Source organism: Seriola lalandi, unplaced genomic scaffold (genome assembly GCF_002814215.2).
Source record: "Seriola lalandi dorsalis isolate HSWRI2012SDOR001 ecotype SW California unplaced genomic scaffold, Sedor1 jcf7180002054939, whole genome shotgun sequence".
Lineage (NCBI taxonomy): Eukaryota > Metazoa > Chordata > Actinopteri > Carangiformes > Carangidae > Seriola > Seriola lalandi.
In genome coordinates, this window is record NW_019525659.1 from 1,848,352 (window position 1) to 1,867,218 (window position 18,867).

The window sequence follows — 18,867 nt, forward strand, 5'->3', positions numbered from 1 at the left end:
TTCAGATCAGGCCTCCCACTCATGCTCCTCCAGGTTTCTCCATCGTTGGCCATGTGAGCACTCACCAGTGGATTTCACGACAAGCCTGCCTTCACACGAACAGGCCGTGACGACATTATATCCACTCTTTGGACCAATCACAAGTCTCCCCTCATCTGTTCATCTATCCAGCAATACAGCACGGCATCAGTAAAAGGGTATCTGGTCCTAACGGAGAAAACGGCACTCACCACGGCAGTTTCTGGACTATCTCGCAGCAGTATTCTGGACTTTTGTTCCATGTTTGTTTCCTTGTTTGCTCCATGAGTCCATGAGAACAAACCACACACCTTCATGTAGGAGTATCTTAACCTGCAATAACTGAGCAGCATGGTCATCAGAGTGAGTAATTAATCTGATTCAGAATCCATTCGTTCCTGTTCTTACTGGATAACCTGTGGAGAGAGCACATCTATAGAATCAATACCTAAGGGTTCATTCACTCATCATCACTGAGGTCACACAGTTGGTACTCACTAAACCAACACCTCCTTTATAGCCAGTCTTCCCCTCAGTGACTTGAAGTCATATAGTGGTGACCCTTGCATTCTCCAGGGAGAACTCCAACACGGCAGTGCTCCGCCGGGGGCTTGTGACTGACCCCCAAACCAGCCAGGCACCTATCATCCTGAGCAATTCTGGACCTGTGGGCCGACGACCCACAGGGATAAGCATTGAGGTTGGATGCACTGCAAGCCCAGGGGCACTAAAGGAACCTTTGCATACTGAAATTAATCATTTGTCATAACAAATATTTCTATCTGCCATCTATGAGACACTAACTCAATAAAAGTCTATGGTTAGAATTGAGGTTGCTCCTTTATTCTCAATAGAATCAAAGTGAAAGTGAGTGTGAAGAAATAACTTTATAATAGTAACTTCACAGTCACATGAGCTGAAGTGCAGTAGCTGTTTTGGAAAACAAGTGTAATTTTGCTAATGTAGCTTTCAATAAATACAAATGAAGTTGCTTTGAAAAATGACTGAAAATGGTTTCTGTTTATCTATAAAGATGATACATATCACAGCAGGATTACAATCGATAGAGAGGGTGTGATCCAGTTTTATTTCATTCATCCACATCTGTTTTTATTAAATGGATGTTTGAAAATAGGTTGAAATCTCAGTTTTCTCCGGTTCAACTTTTCCACATTACATAAGTGAAACCAGAGAGCCATCTGCTGATCAAACTGGAGTCTCCCTGCAACAAACATCTGTGATGTTTGTGATGTCTGTGATTTTACTGTACAGGTTAACTACAGCTTGTGTCTCCTGTTCCGCTTATATGTAAAACAAGTTTAAAAACCTGTTGCTCATCCGTCTTCATCATGTCTGCATGATGTCTCTGTGAATAGCTTTATATTTGTAGGGTTAGTAAAATTAGAGCAGCACCATCTGGAGGGCAACGCTGTGCAGGTTCCTTATGTGCGACTGTTAATGTTTATTGGCAAACTGGTTACCTTCTTATAATTATAATTTTTTTTTCAATAATAATAATTTATTATATAGTAGTTATATCTGTCAGAAAGCAGATAGAACTACTGAAACTATGTGTTTATCCTAACACATTATTAAATTACCAGTTAAACAGTTACGCATGTACAATCTGTCCAACACATTATGATACTTAAGTCTGGTCAGAGTCGCACGGGTCCAATTTTGTAAATCCTCACCCACAGAGTTTGGCTGAGGCAGCTCCCATTTGTTATTGATCTACTACAAAGTGACGCAAAGATGCGGTAATCATGTGTTCACATATCTAAAATCAGTCAGCTCTGAAATGATGATGAATCGAGGGTTAAGAGGTTGTGTTATTCCCAATAAAAAAAATCTTGGCGGCTTATTAGACTCATTTTGTGAGTATGTTCTACCTGTTACACGTAGCCTCGCAGGTATCTGACCCAGTGGAGGCCTCTGAGCTGTTGTGTTACTATTAGATTGTAGGCTGTAGCCATACATAAACGATGGGAACATAATACTTGGAGGAGATGATGAATTTGGTCATGAGCTCTGTCCAGCTGGGTTTCCCAGGTAGCCAAAATGGTTTGGCTCTATAAAGGCCCAAATCCGGCAGGCCAGAAGAAATAACTCACCCCAAGCCTGACTCATTCAAACCTGTCTTGAATCGGCCCAAGTACCGGTCTGGGTCCGGCGGCTGATTGTGAACCGGCAGTGCCAGTATAGGGCTGCAGTCACCCCAGCAGAAATAATAGATCTAACCTACATGTATACTGGGCTAAGTCTGGTTGCCAAAACCTAATTCACACTGTCATCACTGGGCTAAAATCACCCCAACAAAACTGTCAGCACTGGCCCATACGAACTGGCCCAACTACAGAGGCTGGCTTTGCCAGAATTGGCCCATATATAAGCCAGTTGCCAGCCTGCAAAAATGCCAGAGCTATCTCTACCCTAATATCTCTCTATGACTGACCTTGTATACTGCCAGAACCAGGAAATGTTTTATTAGTGATACAAAACTACATATATTTTTAATTTAAACAAGAAGGATCCTTCCCTTTACCAAAGCAATTGTTTGTTTGTTTGTTTGTTTGTTTGTCTTTGACACAGAGATAGGCTAAGATTCTGAAATGTATCTCCTATAGACACTTGTCAGTTTACACCGCTTGGTGGCTCTGTTTCTCTACTCTCTGACGTTATTTCTGTTCTGTTGCTTCAGCTGTGTGATTTCGCATTTCTGAAAGTGCCACATTTATGCGCAATAAATAGCCGGAGCAGACGTTAATTGTAGAAACAGTAAAACAAAAGGACGTGACAAGATTAAAGAAAACAATAAAATAACAAATGTAATATACAAACAAACAAATACACATACAGTTCCATGGGCATGTTTACGATTTATTGGATATTGTAGAAGAAACAGTTGCCATTATAGCAGCAGGGGGCGCTGTCGCGTGTTCTCTGTACACCAAACGGCAGTGAAGAGAGCGTCAAGTTGGCTGGAGATAATGCTCCTTTAATGTTTATTTCGAAATAAAGGTCTACAAACAGCCACTGACATATTCAGAACATTTTTCTAAATTGAGCCCTTGTCGGTATATACATGGAATATTGTTTTTGTAAAGCTTACGTGATTTGTTTTGGGCGTTCTTTATTACTAGAAGACTGACTCCTCGGTAAAAGTCTTTATTTTGAAGGTCTGTACAGGATGTGGTTGACTTTGTTTAGGAAACTTGACGCCAGTGATCAAAGATGACAACGAAGGAGCGGTGAGGAGGAAGAAGAAAGGGAAGTTGCTAGCTGGCTAACAGTTTTACCAATCCTCCGGTTTTAGCGTTTCGATAATGGCGCCTTTAGACCTTGATAAGTACGTTGAAATAGCAAGACACTGCAAATACCTACCGGAAAATGATCTAAAGGTGAGTTTAAGCCGCTGGATTTAACCTAGGCCAATGTGCATTAATATCGATTGAACCTAACGGCGTGACTATACGAAGTTTGTTCAACTAGCGTGGCTAGTAACTTATCTGCTAGTTATTACTCGGAGGTAGCAACGGGTTACTGATTTTAAGCACATTTTTGCGGCGTCGCCGATAATAGCGACCGAACTAACTAGAATGAAAATGTCAGGGTGGACAGGGAAGTCAAAGAGAAAGCTGTAATGCTTAACCTAATGCTACAAGCTAACAGTTAGAGGTTTGTAATGGTGGGAACCACGGCGGAACGAGCAGAAGCCTGTCATCAGCAGTCTGCATCAGGAGCTATGCCCTTACTCACTGCAGCTACTTACAGCATTATTACCATCAATGATAATACAGTAGTGTTTAGTGTTGAAACCAGACTCTAAATCTGTAATTCATCCTCCTTTCCAAGCTCATCATGTCGGCTAACATCTCCTCTAATAGTCAGCAATGATGTATTGATTTTTTCTAATGCTTTAATGCGCAGTAAAGAACCAATATGAACTGCAGCTCAGTTTAATGGCTTCCTATTCCTCTAATTTTCTTTGTAAGGAAGTAAAGCACTGGGTTAGTGTAAACAGGTTTGCATTAGCTTTACCCTAACTAGCCCCTAACCCGCTTGTGAGTGCTTGCTAACTTAGCCCCTATTAAGAACTGTAATATGATATTCTTGTAACACACACACATATATATATATATATATATATATATATATATATAAAATCTCGGTAGCATTTTGCCAAGATGGTCTGATCATCTTTCCTGAGCCTTTTTCTGTTACTCCACAAAAGCACAAAGTATTTTTAATCTAGAGTATATCTCACTGTCATCTAGATTGTTTGTGTTTGTTTTTTTAAACCGATTGAAACTCTTTGATTTGTTTTTCTCCACTTCCTCTCTCATATTAATCAGAGTAATACAGTTGACCAGTAAACTGGCAGAATCGTGCTGTTATGATGCTCTGTTATAACAGGGTGTCTGACTAACCATTGTCATACTTCACTTTTTCAGAGATTATGTGATTATGTTTGTGATTTGCTGCTGGAAGAATCAAATGTTCAGCCAGTCTCGACTCCAGTTACTGTTTGTGGAGATATTCATGGTCAGGTAGGCCGAACTTATTTCTTCTTCTAACAACACAGAGAATGATAAATTAACCAGATTTTTACCTTAGCTCCTTTCCTTAGATCCATCCATCTTATTGTTGAAAACTGTATACATATTAAAATAGTGGCTGTTTGTGTGTATTTGCATGTATAAATGGACAACATGAATATAAGGGACAGAGATTAGTTATGGTATCTATAAATTTCATAGCATAATTATTTATGAATAAATAAGTCACCCCACTCCTACTGTCAGCTTCAATACTTAATAATTTGTTATGCTAATAAAAATGGATAACAGTCCATGTCAAATGTAAAATGACTTTGTTGAATTTTTATTACTTTGTTACTGTGACACTTTAGAACAACCATTGACTAATTTTTTTTAAAAGACTGATTGAGTCCTCTTTAATGTTCCTGTGTAGTTTTATGATCTTTGCGAGCTCTTCAGAACTGGAGGACAAGTTCCAGACACAAATTACATTTTCATGGTGAGTGAATAAGTTTTCTTTGTTACAGAATAAACAACAACAGAATTAAATACACTTGAGAACTGCAAAGACTGTTAGTCATGGCTTTTAATCAGTCAATCAACAAATTTTTAGAAAAGAACAGTCCTTATAATGCAGTGAGATAAAAAATAAATCATGTCTTACCTTTTGAAAAATGCCACTTCAGGCTTGTATTTTCCTCCTTTACACATATATTGGGATGTGTGTGTGTGTGTGTGTGTGTGTGTGTGTGTGTGTGTGTGTGTGTGTGTGTGTGTGTGTGTATTATGAGTACATTTTATATATGGCAAATTGCAGAAACTGAAAATAGCAACAGTGTGACATTAGCCCTAATCTTGAAACATCATAATAGTGTCACCGCACTCAGCTGCACTGTAATGGGCTGATTCAAGCAACCTCTGTCTTTTTTTTCTTTTTCTTTTTTTATAGAATATGTACTGGTCAGTCACACAGTTGGCTCACTACAGGCAGCTCACACACTTTACACTACAACAGCTAGTTACTTTAGCACAGAGGCTAACTAGTTAGTTCAGAGAGTGTGATATGCCACTATTTGACCCACAGTGACTCACTCATAATTCTTCTCATGAACATTTCCATGAATCACAGTGTACACATGTTCATAGTGTACATACAGACATTAATACATATTATTTGTACACAGTGCTGTGCACCTCTCTCATGCATTGGCAGCTTCTCAAAGCTGCCACTGGCCTTTACCCACTACCTCTAAGAGAGTCAATAAATCTACACAGACACATGGAATCACAAGTGGCATCACATACTATACAAACTCTGTTACAGTAGCATTGTATCATGAGTTAATCTGTGATTCCTTGTCTGACTCTCAACGCAGGCACACTGCATCAGATCTTGTATATTTTAGCACCTTTACTTGCAGTTATTGTTCATATATGAAGATTCACTGTGTCCATTGGACAGTTGTGTTTTGAACAGTTACAGGAGGCTCTTTAATGTTTTGTGATGTCTGATGGTCTGTTGTCTTCTTCTCCTTCCTCCAGGGAGATTTTGTAGATAGAGGATATTATAGCCTGGAGACATTTACACACCTGCTGGCTTTAAAAGCAAAGTGGCCGGATCGTATCACACTTCTACGTGGAAACCATGAGAGTAGACAAATAACCCAAGTGTACGGCTTTTATGGTGAGTAACAAATTCTTTTATGATTATATTACTGTTACTGTTGATGTATCAAGATGTTTTCTGTTTCACAAACTCATTCAACCCCGTTGTCATGTGTGTATTCTGCTTATTTTCAGATGAGTGCCAAACAAAATATGGAAATGCAAATGCCTGGAGGTATTGCACAAAAGTGTTTGATATGCTGACTGTGGCAGCTGTAAGTTCATTCATGCTTCTATCACATTGGTCACATGATCACATTTGACTTTTGTATTGTTTTTAACACTTTTAACTTACCCTGAATCTTTGATCATTTATGTGTCAATAGCAATGATTCTTAAATGACCGGATGTATTATCCCATTAAACCCTCTGTGTTTACATTTTAGATTACTGACAACCATTCCCCAGTTCATGCAGGTGGCGCTTCATTTTCCAAACCTACACCTACTGGTTTCCTTTCATTTTAGTGAATCAACTCACAGAGTAAACTCAGCAGAGATAATGCACCATAATGAAACACACGGGTTTTCATTAAACCGACTTGATTTTGATTGTTTTAATCACCTTTTAATGGTGGAGTGATCTGTACCTGTTGGTGCGTTCACACGCTGAAGTGAAGGTCTAACGACAGAGGTTCATCTTTCTGCTGCCACTTCCTATTGTTTTCATTGTTTGGAAATTCAACAGGGAGCACAGATAATTATTAGACATGAATGTCATTAAAACTTAATTTGACAGTTATATTCAATGGTCTATAAAGATTATTTGCTTGACAGTTTTAGCTACCTGACAACACATAAACGTACTGTTCCTTTATGTGGAGCTCAGACAGGTTGGAAGACCTGCATACTATTTTGTAAACACAAAGTAATTCGACCGGAAATAACTGCAGAGTAGTGATGCTTTCACAAGAGAATGTCAGAACACAGAATATGAGGCTGAGGAGATCAGACAGGATGATTTTCCACTGAACGAGTGTTGTAGAGTGTTTGAGTCAGACTTTACAGAGGAGGGAAGCACAGTGACACAGAGAGCACAGAGCACCAGCCTTTGTCCTATCAGAAGTACTTGTAGGTGGGAGATCTGTCCTATTTACTCCAACACAGAACTACACAAATGTATAACTCCGCCCTGGAAAATAGAGCAAAAGTAAATTTTATGAGCAAAATCAGAATTACCATGGGTTGTAGATGTGGACGCTGGGACCTTGTGAGAACGTAAACAATTGTGCAAAATATTACCAAATAATGTAACGTATATATTTGTCTGTCACTAACAGACATGTATGCAGATGGTAGTTTTTTGGGTAAAACCTGCAAAATCAGTGGAATGAAACAAATTGTGTTAATCTGAGACTGATGTACTGCTTTGGAAGAAGAGTTGTGACTGCTATAGAGTCAAGCTTGTTCTTTTCAGACAGTAGCAGTGTGATCAGAGCTGCATGGCTGAAATAATTCTGTAGCTTTTATGTGTTTTGAGATAAAAGAAAAGAGTTAAAGTTGATTTGTGTAGTTCAATATCTTACAAAAGCAGCTCAAAGTGACGGACCAGTAGAGAAAAGGGGTAGAGCATAAATAAAGGCAGACAGCGTGCATACATGAACACCTGTACTAACAAACACCCATATGCACGTGCACACAACCAGTTAATGTAAAACGAATGAAAAGCTAAATTAAACGGTAACGTTTTAAGCTTATTTTCAAAATAAGAGTGTTGGTGAAACCTCAGTTCAGCAGCTAGGATGTTCTGTGTTCAGCTACATTAAAGCCTCATCAACACAACAGTCTATCATGGTAACGATGATAGTAGCAGAACTTGTACAGGTATGAACTAGAACTAGATTTAAAGTGATTATACAATACCTGATAGTTAGCCAGCTGATAACATGGCTTTATTCTTAGTCGTAGGTAATTTGACCAGTTGTTATTTGCAGGGCGAGCCTTTGCTGCAGTCACTGATCTCCTTCAGTAATGTACAGTATGCAGTACACACAGTACACACTCACTTCAGGACAGTGTTTACCACGTCGTAGTCGTTAAACCACTTCAGTCATTTCTGGGATCAACTGAAGAAGCTGCTCGATGATGAGTTCAGTAAAAGGCAGGATCGTAAGTTAAGATCAGGTGACAAGTGGAAGAAGACAAATGTAAGGCTTCAGTTAACTTCAGCTGAGGTGCTCGTCAGATCTTCAAACAGCGTCTGAAACCTCCGACCCCCACACCCTGTCAGGCTTTGTCCATCTGAAACCTACAGTGCGACAATGATTGGCCTGGGGCGTGGAGGTGAGAAAGTGTCAGATTTACTATGATATTCTCTGCTTTTCTAAAGTCATCTTCTCATCTCTGATGTCAGTTGATAGATGAGCAGGTCCTGTGTGTTCATGGTGGTCTTTCACCTGACATCAAGACTTTGGACCAGATCCGCACCATTGAACGCAACCAGGAGATTCCCCACAAGGGGGCCTTCTGTGATCTTGTGTGGTCGGACCCAGAGGATGTGGACACCTGGGCCATCAGTCCACGAGGCGCCGGCTGGCTGTTTGGCTCCAAAGTCACTAATGAGGTAAAACGTCTGGAAAATAACATATGGAAAACAGCCATCAGCCATCACACTCGAACATATGAAAGTAATTCTCATATCTCTGATGTTTTAGTTTGTTCACATCAACAACCTGAAGCTCATCTGCCGCGCACATCAGCTGGTCCACGAAGGCTACAAGTTCATGTTCGATGAGAAGCTGGTGACCGTGTGGTCGGCGCCCAACTACTGCTACCGCTGCGGGAACATCGCGTCCATCATGGTCTTCAAGGACGTGAACAGACGAGAGCCCAAGCTGTTCCGTGCCGTGCCCGACTCCGAGCGCGTTATACCTCCCCGAACGACCACACCCTACTTCCTCTAATGAGTCCCCTCCATTCTCTCTCTCCTCTCCACCTGAGAGAGCTCAACTCTCAGACGTACTTATATGCAACAGATTTTAAGAAACATCCTGTTCAGGTGTCCAGCATCAGGCTACAGTCTGTCCCACGCCCACTTTGTTCTGTCAGAGGAAAAACTCCTCCTCCACCCCAACGACAAAATTCTACTTTTACATTTCTTGATATTTTAGATTTACATATTTTAGATTTACATGATAAGAAAATGTTTTGATGTTGTGTATCCCACTGAAGCAAATAAAACATTTAAATTAAGTGGTGCCAATAATACATGTTGAAATAAATATATTTCTTAAAATATGACTATAGCAGCTTGATCTCATGCTTGTCTTCTCCTCTTTGTGATCAGTTCTTGAATTAGGACGTAGACTGTTGTTGTTAAGTCGTCCTCAGACGCACACTATATAAACAGCCACTGAGCCCATCCCACAGCATCCCGCCTTAAATGCTGGTTTCATTTTTTAAATGTAATTGTCTTTTTAATTTATTGTTTTTAAAGGGTCCTGTCTTATTGCAGATGCTGTGTAAATTTTATGGCAAACATCCACAAGTGTCTGTCTCAACATCATCTCGTCACTGTGTCTGTAGTCTGATGAATTGTTGATGCAACAGTGGCTTTTATAGAAACCATCATTTAAAATTGGAAATAAACTTTACAGTGCAGGTGCATTTTCTTGAAGAGCTCAGCTCCGTAGTTGCATTTGTAGCAGAGAACTTCTCTTTGATGTTCCTCATTTTTGTAATTTGAATAAAACATTATTCATTAAATCTTGTGAACAGTCCCTTGACTCTTGAGTTGGGTGGGTTTTTCACACAACCACAGCCTGACCTGTTTGACACTGAGCAGCTCCACTTGCTCATGGGCACCTCAGCGGAGGTAATGACTCAGAGACAAGTTCAGTTCTTTTATTACCAGCAAGACAGATTTATTCAATTCTTAATTAAAGTAATATCAACATTTTATTAAGCAACAATATCTTTGACTAATTGAACAAGTGTGTTATTGAGAGGCTAAGACTCATGATCTTTTTACATTTAACAACACAGACAAAAACATTTAACAACACAGATAAAAAAAAAAAGACATAATTGTCATGAAAATAAATGATTATAAGATTAGCATTAGAGGAGCAACTTGATTTTTAAAATAACAAAGGCTGTTTTTAATAATCCAAAAGATGTCATGGATTTAAGGTGTAATGTTAAATTAATCCATTCAAAAGGAGCCTCAAAACAGAAAGCTTAAAAACACATCTGTGCAGACTGAAGATACAGAGAGACAGAGCTGGTCACTGTCTTCATAAATACATTGAGTTATGTGACTGTAAAAACTGCTTTTAAATTGGGTAATTAAAACATGCATTTATAAATGAATATGAACCAGTGAAATGTTTCACTGGCATTTAAAGAGCGTCTTACAGTGATGGGTGTGCAAGATAAACTGTAAATCCAACACAGGCAGCAGGAACTGGATGAACCAGCACCCACTAAGAAAAAACATCAAAATAAGTGACTTAAATGTCTTATATAAACCTTTAGCAAGTTAAATACTATCTCTTGCTTTTATGAACAGAACAGAACAGAACAAAGGGAAATGACCAATATTAAAATAACTAAGAGGATAACAGTAATAAAGGACTACATGCTGCAAATTCCCCCACTTCGTTTGAAGGACAGGGGAAATCTTTCTGCTTAGAATTTATGAATGAATTAATGAATGAATAAATTAATTAATGAATGAACTTTATTTATATAGTACATTTCATACACACAATGCAGCTCAAACTGACAAAAACACCAACACACAGGTTTAATACCATGCACATACAAAAGTAGGTTTTGTGCATGATGGAATAAACAGTTAGTGCTAGGCTACTTATAAAACAGCACTAGAAGAGTTTGTTCTTTTTTATTTTATTTTTATGGGCATAGTGGCTAAAAGTAGTTTTTTGGCAACCTTTGGTATAGTTATTATTATTATTATTATTATTAATAATAATGAATGTATTTATTTAATTTATATCGTTATTATTGATGCTGATGATGATGATGAAGGTGATGATGATGATGACTATTTTATTTTTTTTATTAATCAAAGGAAATGTACAGTAATTCAGGTAATACAACAGCACATAACTCAGAACTTATATGACATAAGTACAACAGGTGAACACCAAAGGAATGAAAATGTAAAAAGTTAAATTCCTTTAAAAGGGAAAAAAACAAAACAGGAGTACATAAATACACAAATATTTACTTCTTCAGTTGAAGGTAATAGGGGAAAAGTTTCCATAATTTTCCAAAGCGTATTGCTGTTTCTGTTGTTTAATAAGAGAATTTCAGGTCTGGGAGAAAAGGTGAAAATTTAGGAGTAGATTTGGCAAATTTAGAGTGGATGGAAAAAATTGTATTTAGAATTATGAAGTTAAGTGGACATTCAAGAGCGCCATCATTTGGATTAGCATAGTAACAAATAATATCTTTAAGGTTTAAGGAGTAGAGAGAGTTAGCAGCTTCGAAAAGTGAGACTCGAGATGTATCCAAAACTTCTGGGATAAATAAATAAATAAAAATAGGTGAGGAATTGTTTCTAAATCATGTTTACAAAAGGTACATTCATGAATTTGTGACGATGAACAGGACTGACCCCCGTTACGTACTATGGTTACGTACTGTATTTATGAAAGCCTCAGTGGGAAAGCTTTTATTTTGAAAATGTTGACCCGGAAGTAGCTAGCCAGTTGTACTGGAGCGGAGCCAGCGGCTGTCCTCACCCTGCCTCCTCCCGCCTCCCCGCCTGTCACTGAACAACAAGCCTTCACAGAGTATCACCGAGGCTCCGGCACCATAGTCCCGTCACAGACACACTCTGAGATGCCAAGAAAGTCGCGCCTCACCGACACAGCTCTTCGAGTCGTCAGTGCTGATCAGTGAGCAGCGGCGTCTCCGTGGCGCTCCCGTTCATCGACGTTAGCCGGAGAGGTAAGAGGGGATGCGGGTTAGAGCCGCTGCAGCCGGGTCTGTATTACCTGACTCATGTTAGCTTACTGCTGGTTATCTTTGTTATCCGGACATTATTCCCCAGATGTGGAGACGTGAATGCAGCGGTGTCCTGACTTCACTTTGACCATGTTAACGTTAACACACAGCTATAGCTATGTTACAGCTTACGGCCCATTTAAGCTTGTCTCATTAGTGGCTAGTTAGGTAGATTAATGTCAACCGATAAGCATTAGGTTACATTACAGCTGTGTTATAATATTGGTAATTGGTGTCAAACAGAACACCAATAATCGGCAGCTACCCGTGACGGAGTCCTCCTGGGTTTATGTGTCTATAGAGGTGTTCTTCACATCTTCTTCATGTATTTGTTTTATCTTGTGGCTCGTTAATGTTAAAGGTTTTATTCTCTAATCAATGCGTCCGGACACGTCTTTTCATTGTCACGTTAGAGGCCTTTCAGAAACTGAATGAATGAGAGCTGTCGGCTGTCTGAAGACAAATATTCAACAGAATATCAGAATATTCTGTCGGATCAGATCAATACAAGTGTTTGTTACTGAGATGTACTGTACATCAGCCAGGAAGGTGTTTACCACCCTCATGATACCAGGATTAAGCTGAGATGGTACAGCTGAGGTTATCCTGCAGTCTGTCTCTGGCATCACTGACAGTTTCCCTCCATCCACACACACACACACACACACACACACACACACACACACACACACACACACACACACACACACACACAGTGGCTGTGATGCTGTAAATCAGTAATTTCAATGGCAGAATAAAGTTTTCAAATGATTGTAATCAGGCTCCAGCTGAACACTGTGACCTGACTGTGCTGTGTGCTCGCTGTCTTGACCTGATTGCACATTCGTCTCAGCAAACTGGAGGTTGGAGCCACTATGAGAATGAAATCTGGGACAGCCCAGGTCAACCTAAAAAAGGTGACCATGTGACGCATTTCCTCCATAGTTTCTTATTTCTATTCATATTTAAGTAGGGCACCTGTAAGACATCTGCAGCAGCTCTGTGTGTTCGGTGGATCGCACCATGTTAGTTCTTTTTCCTTGTTCACATGTATTTTCTTGTTAGTTTAATTATAAACTCACATTGATATAAAGTGTTAACTAAGCAGTATTTTTATTATATTGTTTCTCATTCCATTTGTTTGTTTTCAGGTGTGAAAAGTCAGTGTCATGACTGGAGCTGAGACTGAGGATGATATTCCATTAGGTGAAAGGAAGACTGTCACAGACTTCTGCTATCTCCTGGACAAGTCCAAACAACTCTTCAATGGGCTAAGGTCAGTTTCTACTTACTCTGTTGTCTCCTGTCTGCTGGAGTGTATGTTGTAATCATGCAGATACTTCCAGGGACTTCCTGTTGGAAATACATGCAGTACACAGAAATTATATGTAAAGAATCCAGTCCAGTATCTTTAGAAGGTATGTTCATATTTGGGTAGTTCAGCCAATTCATGATGTGCTTCCAGCGCTAATACAGGAAGTGGTGTTCCTTTTATGGAACGTTGCGGAGGTTAAGCTGGAAATTGAGTGTGTTGTGTAAAAAAAACACAAAAATGTAACCACTGGTGATTCATCGATCTCATGTGCCGAATCGGTTTGGGTGCTGGCCCTGAGCTCTTTAAGCAGCTCAGGTATCGGCCATGATGTGACTAATCCACATTAAATACAGTTTCTTTGTCAGTGTCATTATACAGTTCATCCCTATTAAGGAGTGGTGGTGCAGTGTTTAGCATTGTCATCTCACAGTAAGAAGGCTCTGGGTTGGAAGCTGCAGGCTGGCTGGAGCCTTTCTGTGTTGGTGGGTTTCCTCTGGGTGTGGCGTGAATGTGAGTGTGAATGGTTGTTTGTCTCTATATGTCAGTCCTGTGATAGACATGCGACCTGTCCAAAAAGGATAAGCGGTATGGCTAATGGATGAATTAATTTATATTTGGTATGTTCATTCAGATTAAACTGTGAGCTCTACTGGTTTGCCTTGAGTTGAAGTGTTAAAATATTTGTGTTTTTTCCAACTTTATTTTTTATCATTATTATTGACATTATCAGGCATCAAGAAGGGGTTGACATTATACCTGTACAGTAAAGGGTCTGACACTGATATAGGTCTTAGCCTGGATTTCCCATATATCATTCCAATCACCTTCTTCATTATGGTGCCATCATCAGCAAAAAGTAATGGAGCATAGATGAAGATGCAGTTACCAAGTCATTAATGTGTATGAGGAACAAAAGTGGTCCAAGAATGGAACCTTGTGGGACACCACTAGTAATTTGTGACCTGTTAGAAATCCATACATTAAGTTATTTTTTACTGGTGATATAATTCAGGAGCCATTCGGAGGTCCGTCTATTAAACCCATAATATGACAACTGACAAATTGTAAAATACACTTAAGGCATAGTCATTATTTGTGTGTTTTGCTTTTGCTACATAGCTAACGTAAGCATTAACGGCTGTCTAATTTCCAGTCTAGAATAAACAGCATCTCCAACAGCTGTCTCCAGAGGTGGAAAGTAACCCTGGATTTTTAATATATAGTACATGTCATTTGTTCTTTTTGATGACTGATAGCTCTCATCTTAACTCCTTGTATTTTTTTTTTGTTAAAATATCTTTAATTTAAGTTTGGCACAGTAAGTATGTATCAGCCAGTTAATCAGCTGTCAGCTTTGTCCTTCTCCAAACTATTGTTATTATATTGGCCTTTAAAAACCATTATCAGTGGACTGCTAGCATAAACCTTTTACGTGTATTTTTTGTGATCAGATAAAGCACCAGTTCTGACATTTTCCCCAATAAAATATCATGAAAATTTGATGATTGAAAAAAAAAAAAAATCCATCCAACAGAATTTAATCTCCCTTCTTTATTGACTTATAGGCAAAACTGTTAATAACAATTAGCAGCATTTATGTAACAGGAGCACCATGTCTACATGGTGAACATGAACTGAGTCCTCTGACTATTTATGGCTGCTCTGACTACTTTCCTGCTGTGGAAATGAAAAGCTTTTTTCTAGTGATTATGTAATTGAAACAATTATCAGATGAGTGTCACTGACCTAATTACAACCATATATAGGATAACTGTTATTGGTTGTAGACTGATTGGTGTTCCACTGTCACAGTTATACACTGCCATCTCAAATCTTATTGGCTTGGTATTTTCGACAGTAACATGGATACAATAATATTTCCATCATTCATGCTATTCTCTTGGTGGAGTCATATCCACTGTCACCACCTTGAGTCTTGAATAATGTCCATTGTTTGAATCTGTGGATGTATGATGTATCATTTGTGATATTTCACTATCAAACGTTTCCTTGAGAGTTTTTGACTTCTAGTGATATAATGGAGCTATTTTTCTGCGTGGGTCCCCCCTGTTTATCCCAGTGCATGAGGAGTCACATGCACATGTGCACGGATGACGCTATCAACAATCCCACCAATGATAGCACACTATTCCACTTCCCATCAGGGGGTGGTAACATGCCAAGATGTGCAGCAGAGCTCTGACAAAGGCAGAGAAGAAGACTTGTAGGTCATAGATATGGATTTAAAATCTCACAAAATCAGCTTTGCAAACATTTTATGAGGAACGAAATGTACCCTGCGTATTTGTTAGATGTCAAAGACGCACATAATTCATTCTTCTAAACAGTGCTGAATGTAAAATTAACTTTTGTCTGTTTACTAGAAGACTCCAAAGGATTTAAGCTCCCTCTCTTTAGTGTTTATCATTATTGATCAATCTATGATATAATGGCAAAAGTTTTCCTTCTTCTGTCTCAATTTGCTTGTATTATGAATTGGTTCACTATTAAGGCTTAGTCCCAACCGCAGCACCCCGGGTTTGAGTACAACTAGCAGCCCTTTGCTGCATGTCATCCGCTCTCTCTCCCTGACTTTCCAGTTTTTCTCTCACTGGCTATCGGATAAAGGTAAAAAATGCCCCCAAAAATCTTTTATATATATTTATATATATATTTATATATATATATACATGCACTGAATTTAAGCTTCATTTAGAAAGAATGATAGATACTGCTATGCAAATACTCTGCGACTTTAGAGAATGGAGAGGGGCTCATTGTTTTTGTGTGTTGTGTGTTCAGTAGTAAACTTGAGTTTTGATAATGTTGTTTTTCTTCATTTGGAGTGAGTGGTTACTGTTGACAATGGTTCTAGCACAGAAAACAAATGAAAATGCAACTAAAGAATGTCCCTCTGTGGAGCACAGAAGGGATGGTTTAACCTTGTCTGGTGCCTATGGAATAAATAACAGACACCACACTTCAAACTGTATCAATGTTCTTATGCACCCTGGTTTCTAAGAAGGTGACCTGGATGCTCCTCTTACAGCAGGTTTTTATTTTTTAAAGTCAGGCCAGGATCAGGTCCTCAGACTGACTCTTGATGTTTTTGTTGTGATACTGTTACAGTGACTATCACAATAAGCTCAGAGAGACTGTGGAGTGTGAACGGACAGACTGACCATCTGGAGTAGCAGGAGTTTTCCTGCTGAGTTTGTGAACCTGTCATGTGGTGGAGAGCCAAGCAGGACAGAAGTAAGAAAGGAAAAGGCCAGGCCCTTGAACTGGACTGATGGATGGATGAGAGAACGGTTTATTGGTTGGAGAGATTAGATCTCACTGCTCCCTGTGTGTTTTCACCATGTCACCTTGATTCTGGTGCATTCTGCTTGTTATGATCTGAGCTGAGTGACACACAGAGTTTGTGCTGTATTAGTCACAGCTGACGCTATGTTCTCGTCATGTTTGAATCACTCACTTGATCATCAGCCCAAAGGGTCCATTTTTAAAGGGCTCACAGTTCACAGCCTTGTGAAATGACTGAAAATATAAAAGACCACATTTATTGAATATTTTTCATACTTATCTCCTTTTTTACTTTGAACACTGGACTTCCATTTGAACCCAGTTGTCAGAGCCAAACACTGTAGTGTCAACCTTCAATGAAAACATCCAGCTTGCTGTTTCATCTTCTCCTGTAGTGGTCATGTGACATGGAAACCATCTCTTCATCAATAAATGATTTAGTTACATAAGGAGGCTATTGGGCCAGAGGTCTTCAGAAGTACATGTCTGGTATGAATTGATGTAAGGAAGTAGAACATAGGAAGGTAGGACTTTTTTATTAGGACAGGGTATCAAACCTGTATACTTTATGGACCGACCAAATTGGTTTGATTCTATCGCGGATCTTAAAATGCCCCAAATCACCTCAGCCATTTAAATCAATATTAGATAAATAAATAGATACATAAATATATAAATACAGCTATGAAATGAAATAAATCCTGAAATAAATAAATTAGGTAATAAATAAATAAATAAATAGCTATACAAATAAAAAAATAAATTGCTAAATAACATGAAGAGTAAATTCAGTAACCACACCCCCTCATTTGTATATAACACATGGAAGTAAAAAGAGCTGGGAAATAAATGTGGCATTTGGAAATAAAAGTCTCCGGAAATAAATAAAAAGGTCATTATTGAAATAAGAAGCTATTAATTTTTTTATTCCTTTCTATATCTATTTATTTACTCAAATATATTTATATTTACAATTATTTCTATATTTATAACCTAATTTATTTATTTCATAGCTGTATTTATTTATGTATGTGTTGATTTATTTTTTTTATATTGATAATTTTTAGTATTTATTGTGGTTTGTGGATTGGATCAGGTGATTGACAGAAAATTATTCAACAGTTTTGATAATCTATTCATAGTTTGTTCAGACAGAACAAGATGTTTGAAGCATCATTCTGGGTTCTGTGATGGGTATTTATTTATACTTTATCGATTAATCTTAATTAATTTTTTAATTGATTAAAATAGTTCAATTATTCAAAACATTTGTCAGTTGGAGTCTGAACATAATCCTGTTGAGATTAAATTCTCACATGGAGATCTTGTGGTTTTCATGACTAAATACATTTTAGACCTTGTGTAGTTGTTGTGGAAACAACAACATATTTGTTTTAACACAAAGAAACCAGTTTGACTCGGAACAGATGTCGGCTCTTTTATGTCGCTAAATGTTGAACTTAAAATAAACAATGATTAAAAATGAACTATGCAAACCGCTAAGTATGAGCTCTTTAGGTATCATCACTATGTTTGACATTTCACTGTGGGATATGTATCTCCAGAAAAAGCCATAAACCAGTTATGTTTTAGTCTGACCTTTCAGCAGGATCGGGGTTGGGGTTTTCAGGACTGAGATGTATCAACGTTTCTAAACAGTGATCAATCTTTCCAGATTTTCCTCTAACAATTGCAAATCCTGACCGCTGTGTACCAGGAAACCTCCTGTACTGGAGTTTGTGTTGTGTTACTATGACAGTCAGCAACTGTCAGCTGTCATCACCAGTCTCACCTGCATAACTGTATGTTTTACAAGGTTTTTTTTTTATGGGAATTTAGATATTTGAAACCATAATATGAAAAATACAGTTAGTGTAGATGTGGCTTTGTTTTTTGAATGCGGTATGACAAAAATGTAAAATAAATCGACGTTAACTGATGTTGTGGCACCGTAGCTACAGCATCCACTTTGTTAACTACCGGTCCAAAAATCTATCTTTATATCAGTATTCAGCACAAGTGTGCATCAAATCTGTTGTATATGAAA

General features: G+C 38.4%; 2 protein-coding genes across 2 annotated transcripts in view; both read left to right on the top strand.

Annotated features, from left to right (window-relative positions):
- The first annotated feature begins 3,246 nt into the window (after positions 1–3,246).
- Positions 3,247–9,928, top strand: LOC111648107 (serine/threonine-protein phosphatase 6 catalytic subunit-like). The gene is made up of 7 exons (XM_023397867.2): positions 3,247–3,419; positions 4,473–4,568; positions 4,993–5,058; positions 6,102–6,243; positions 6,360–6,439; positions 8,577–8,786; positions 8,878–9,928. Exons 1-7 carry the CDS (start codon positions 3,345–3,347, stop codon positions 9,124–9,126), a joined length of 918 nt encoding a protein of 305 aa, XP_023253635.1. The 5' UTR covers positions 3,247–3,344; the 3' UTR covers positions 9,127–9,928.
- A 1,981-nt stretch (positions 9,929–11,909) lies between these two features.
- scai (suppressor of cancer cell invasion) overlaps positions 11,910–18,867 on the top strand; it is a 31,880-nt gene continuing 24,922 nt past the window's right edge. Inside the window, exons 1-2 of the mRNA XM_023397882.2 lie at positions 11,910–12,142; positions 13,351–13,475. Coding sequence (XP_023253650.1) covers positions 13,369–13,475 — 107 coding nt within the window. The 5' untranslated portion in view covers positions 11,910–12,142; positions 13,351–13,368. The remainder of the gene's footprint in view (positions 12,143–13,350; positions 13,476–18,867) is intronic.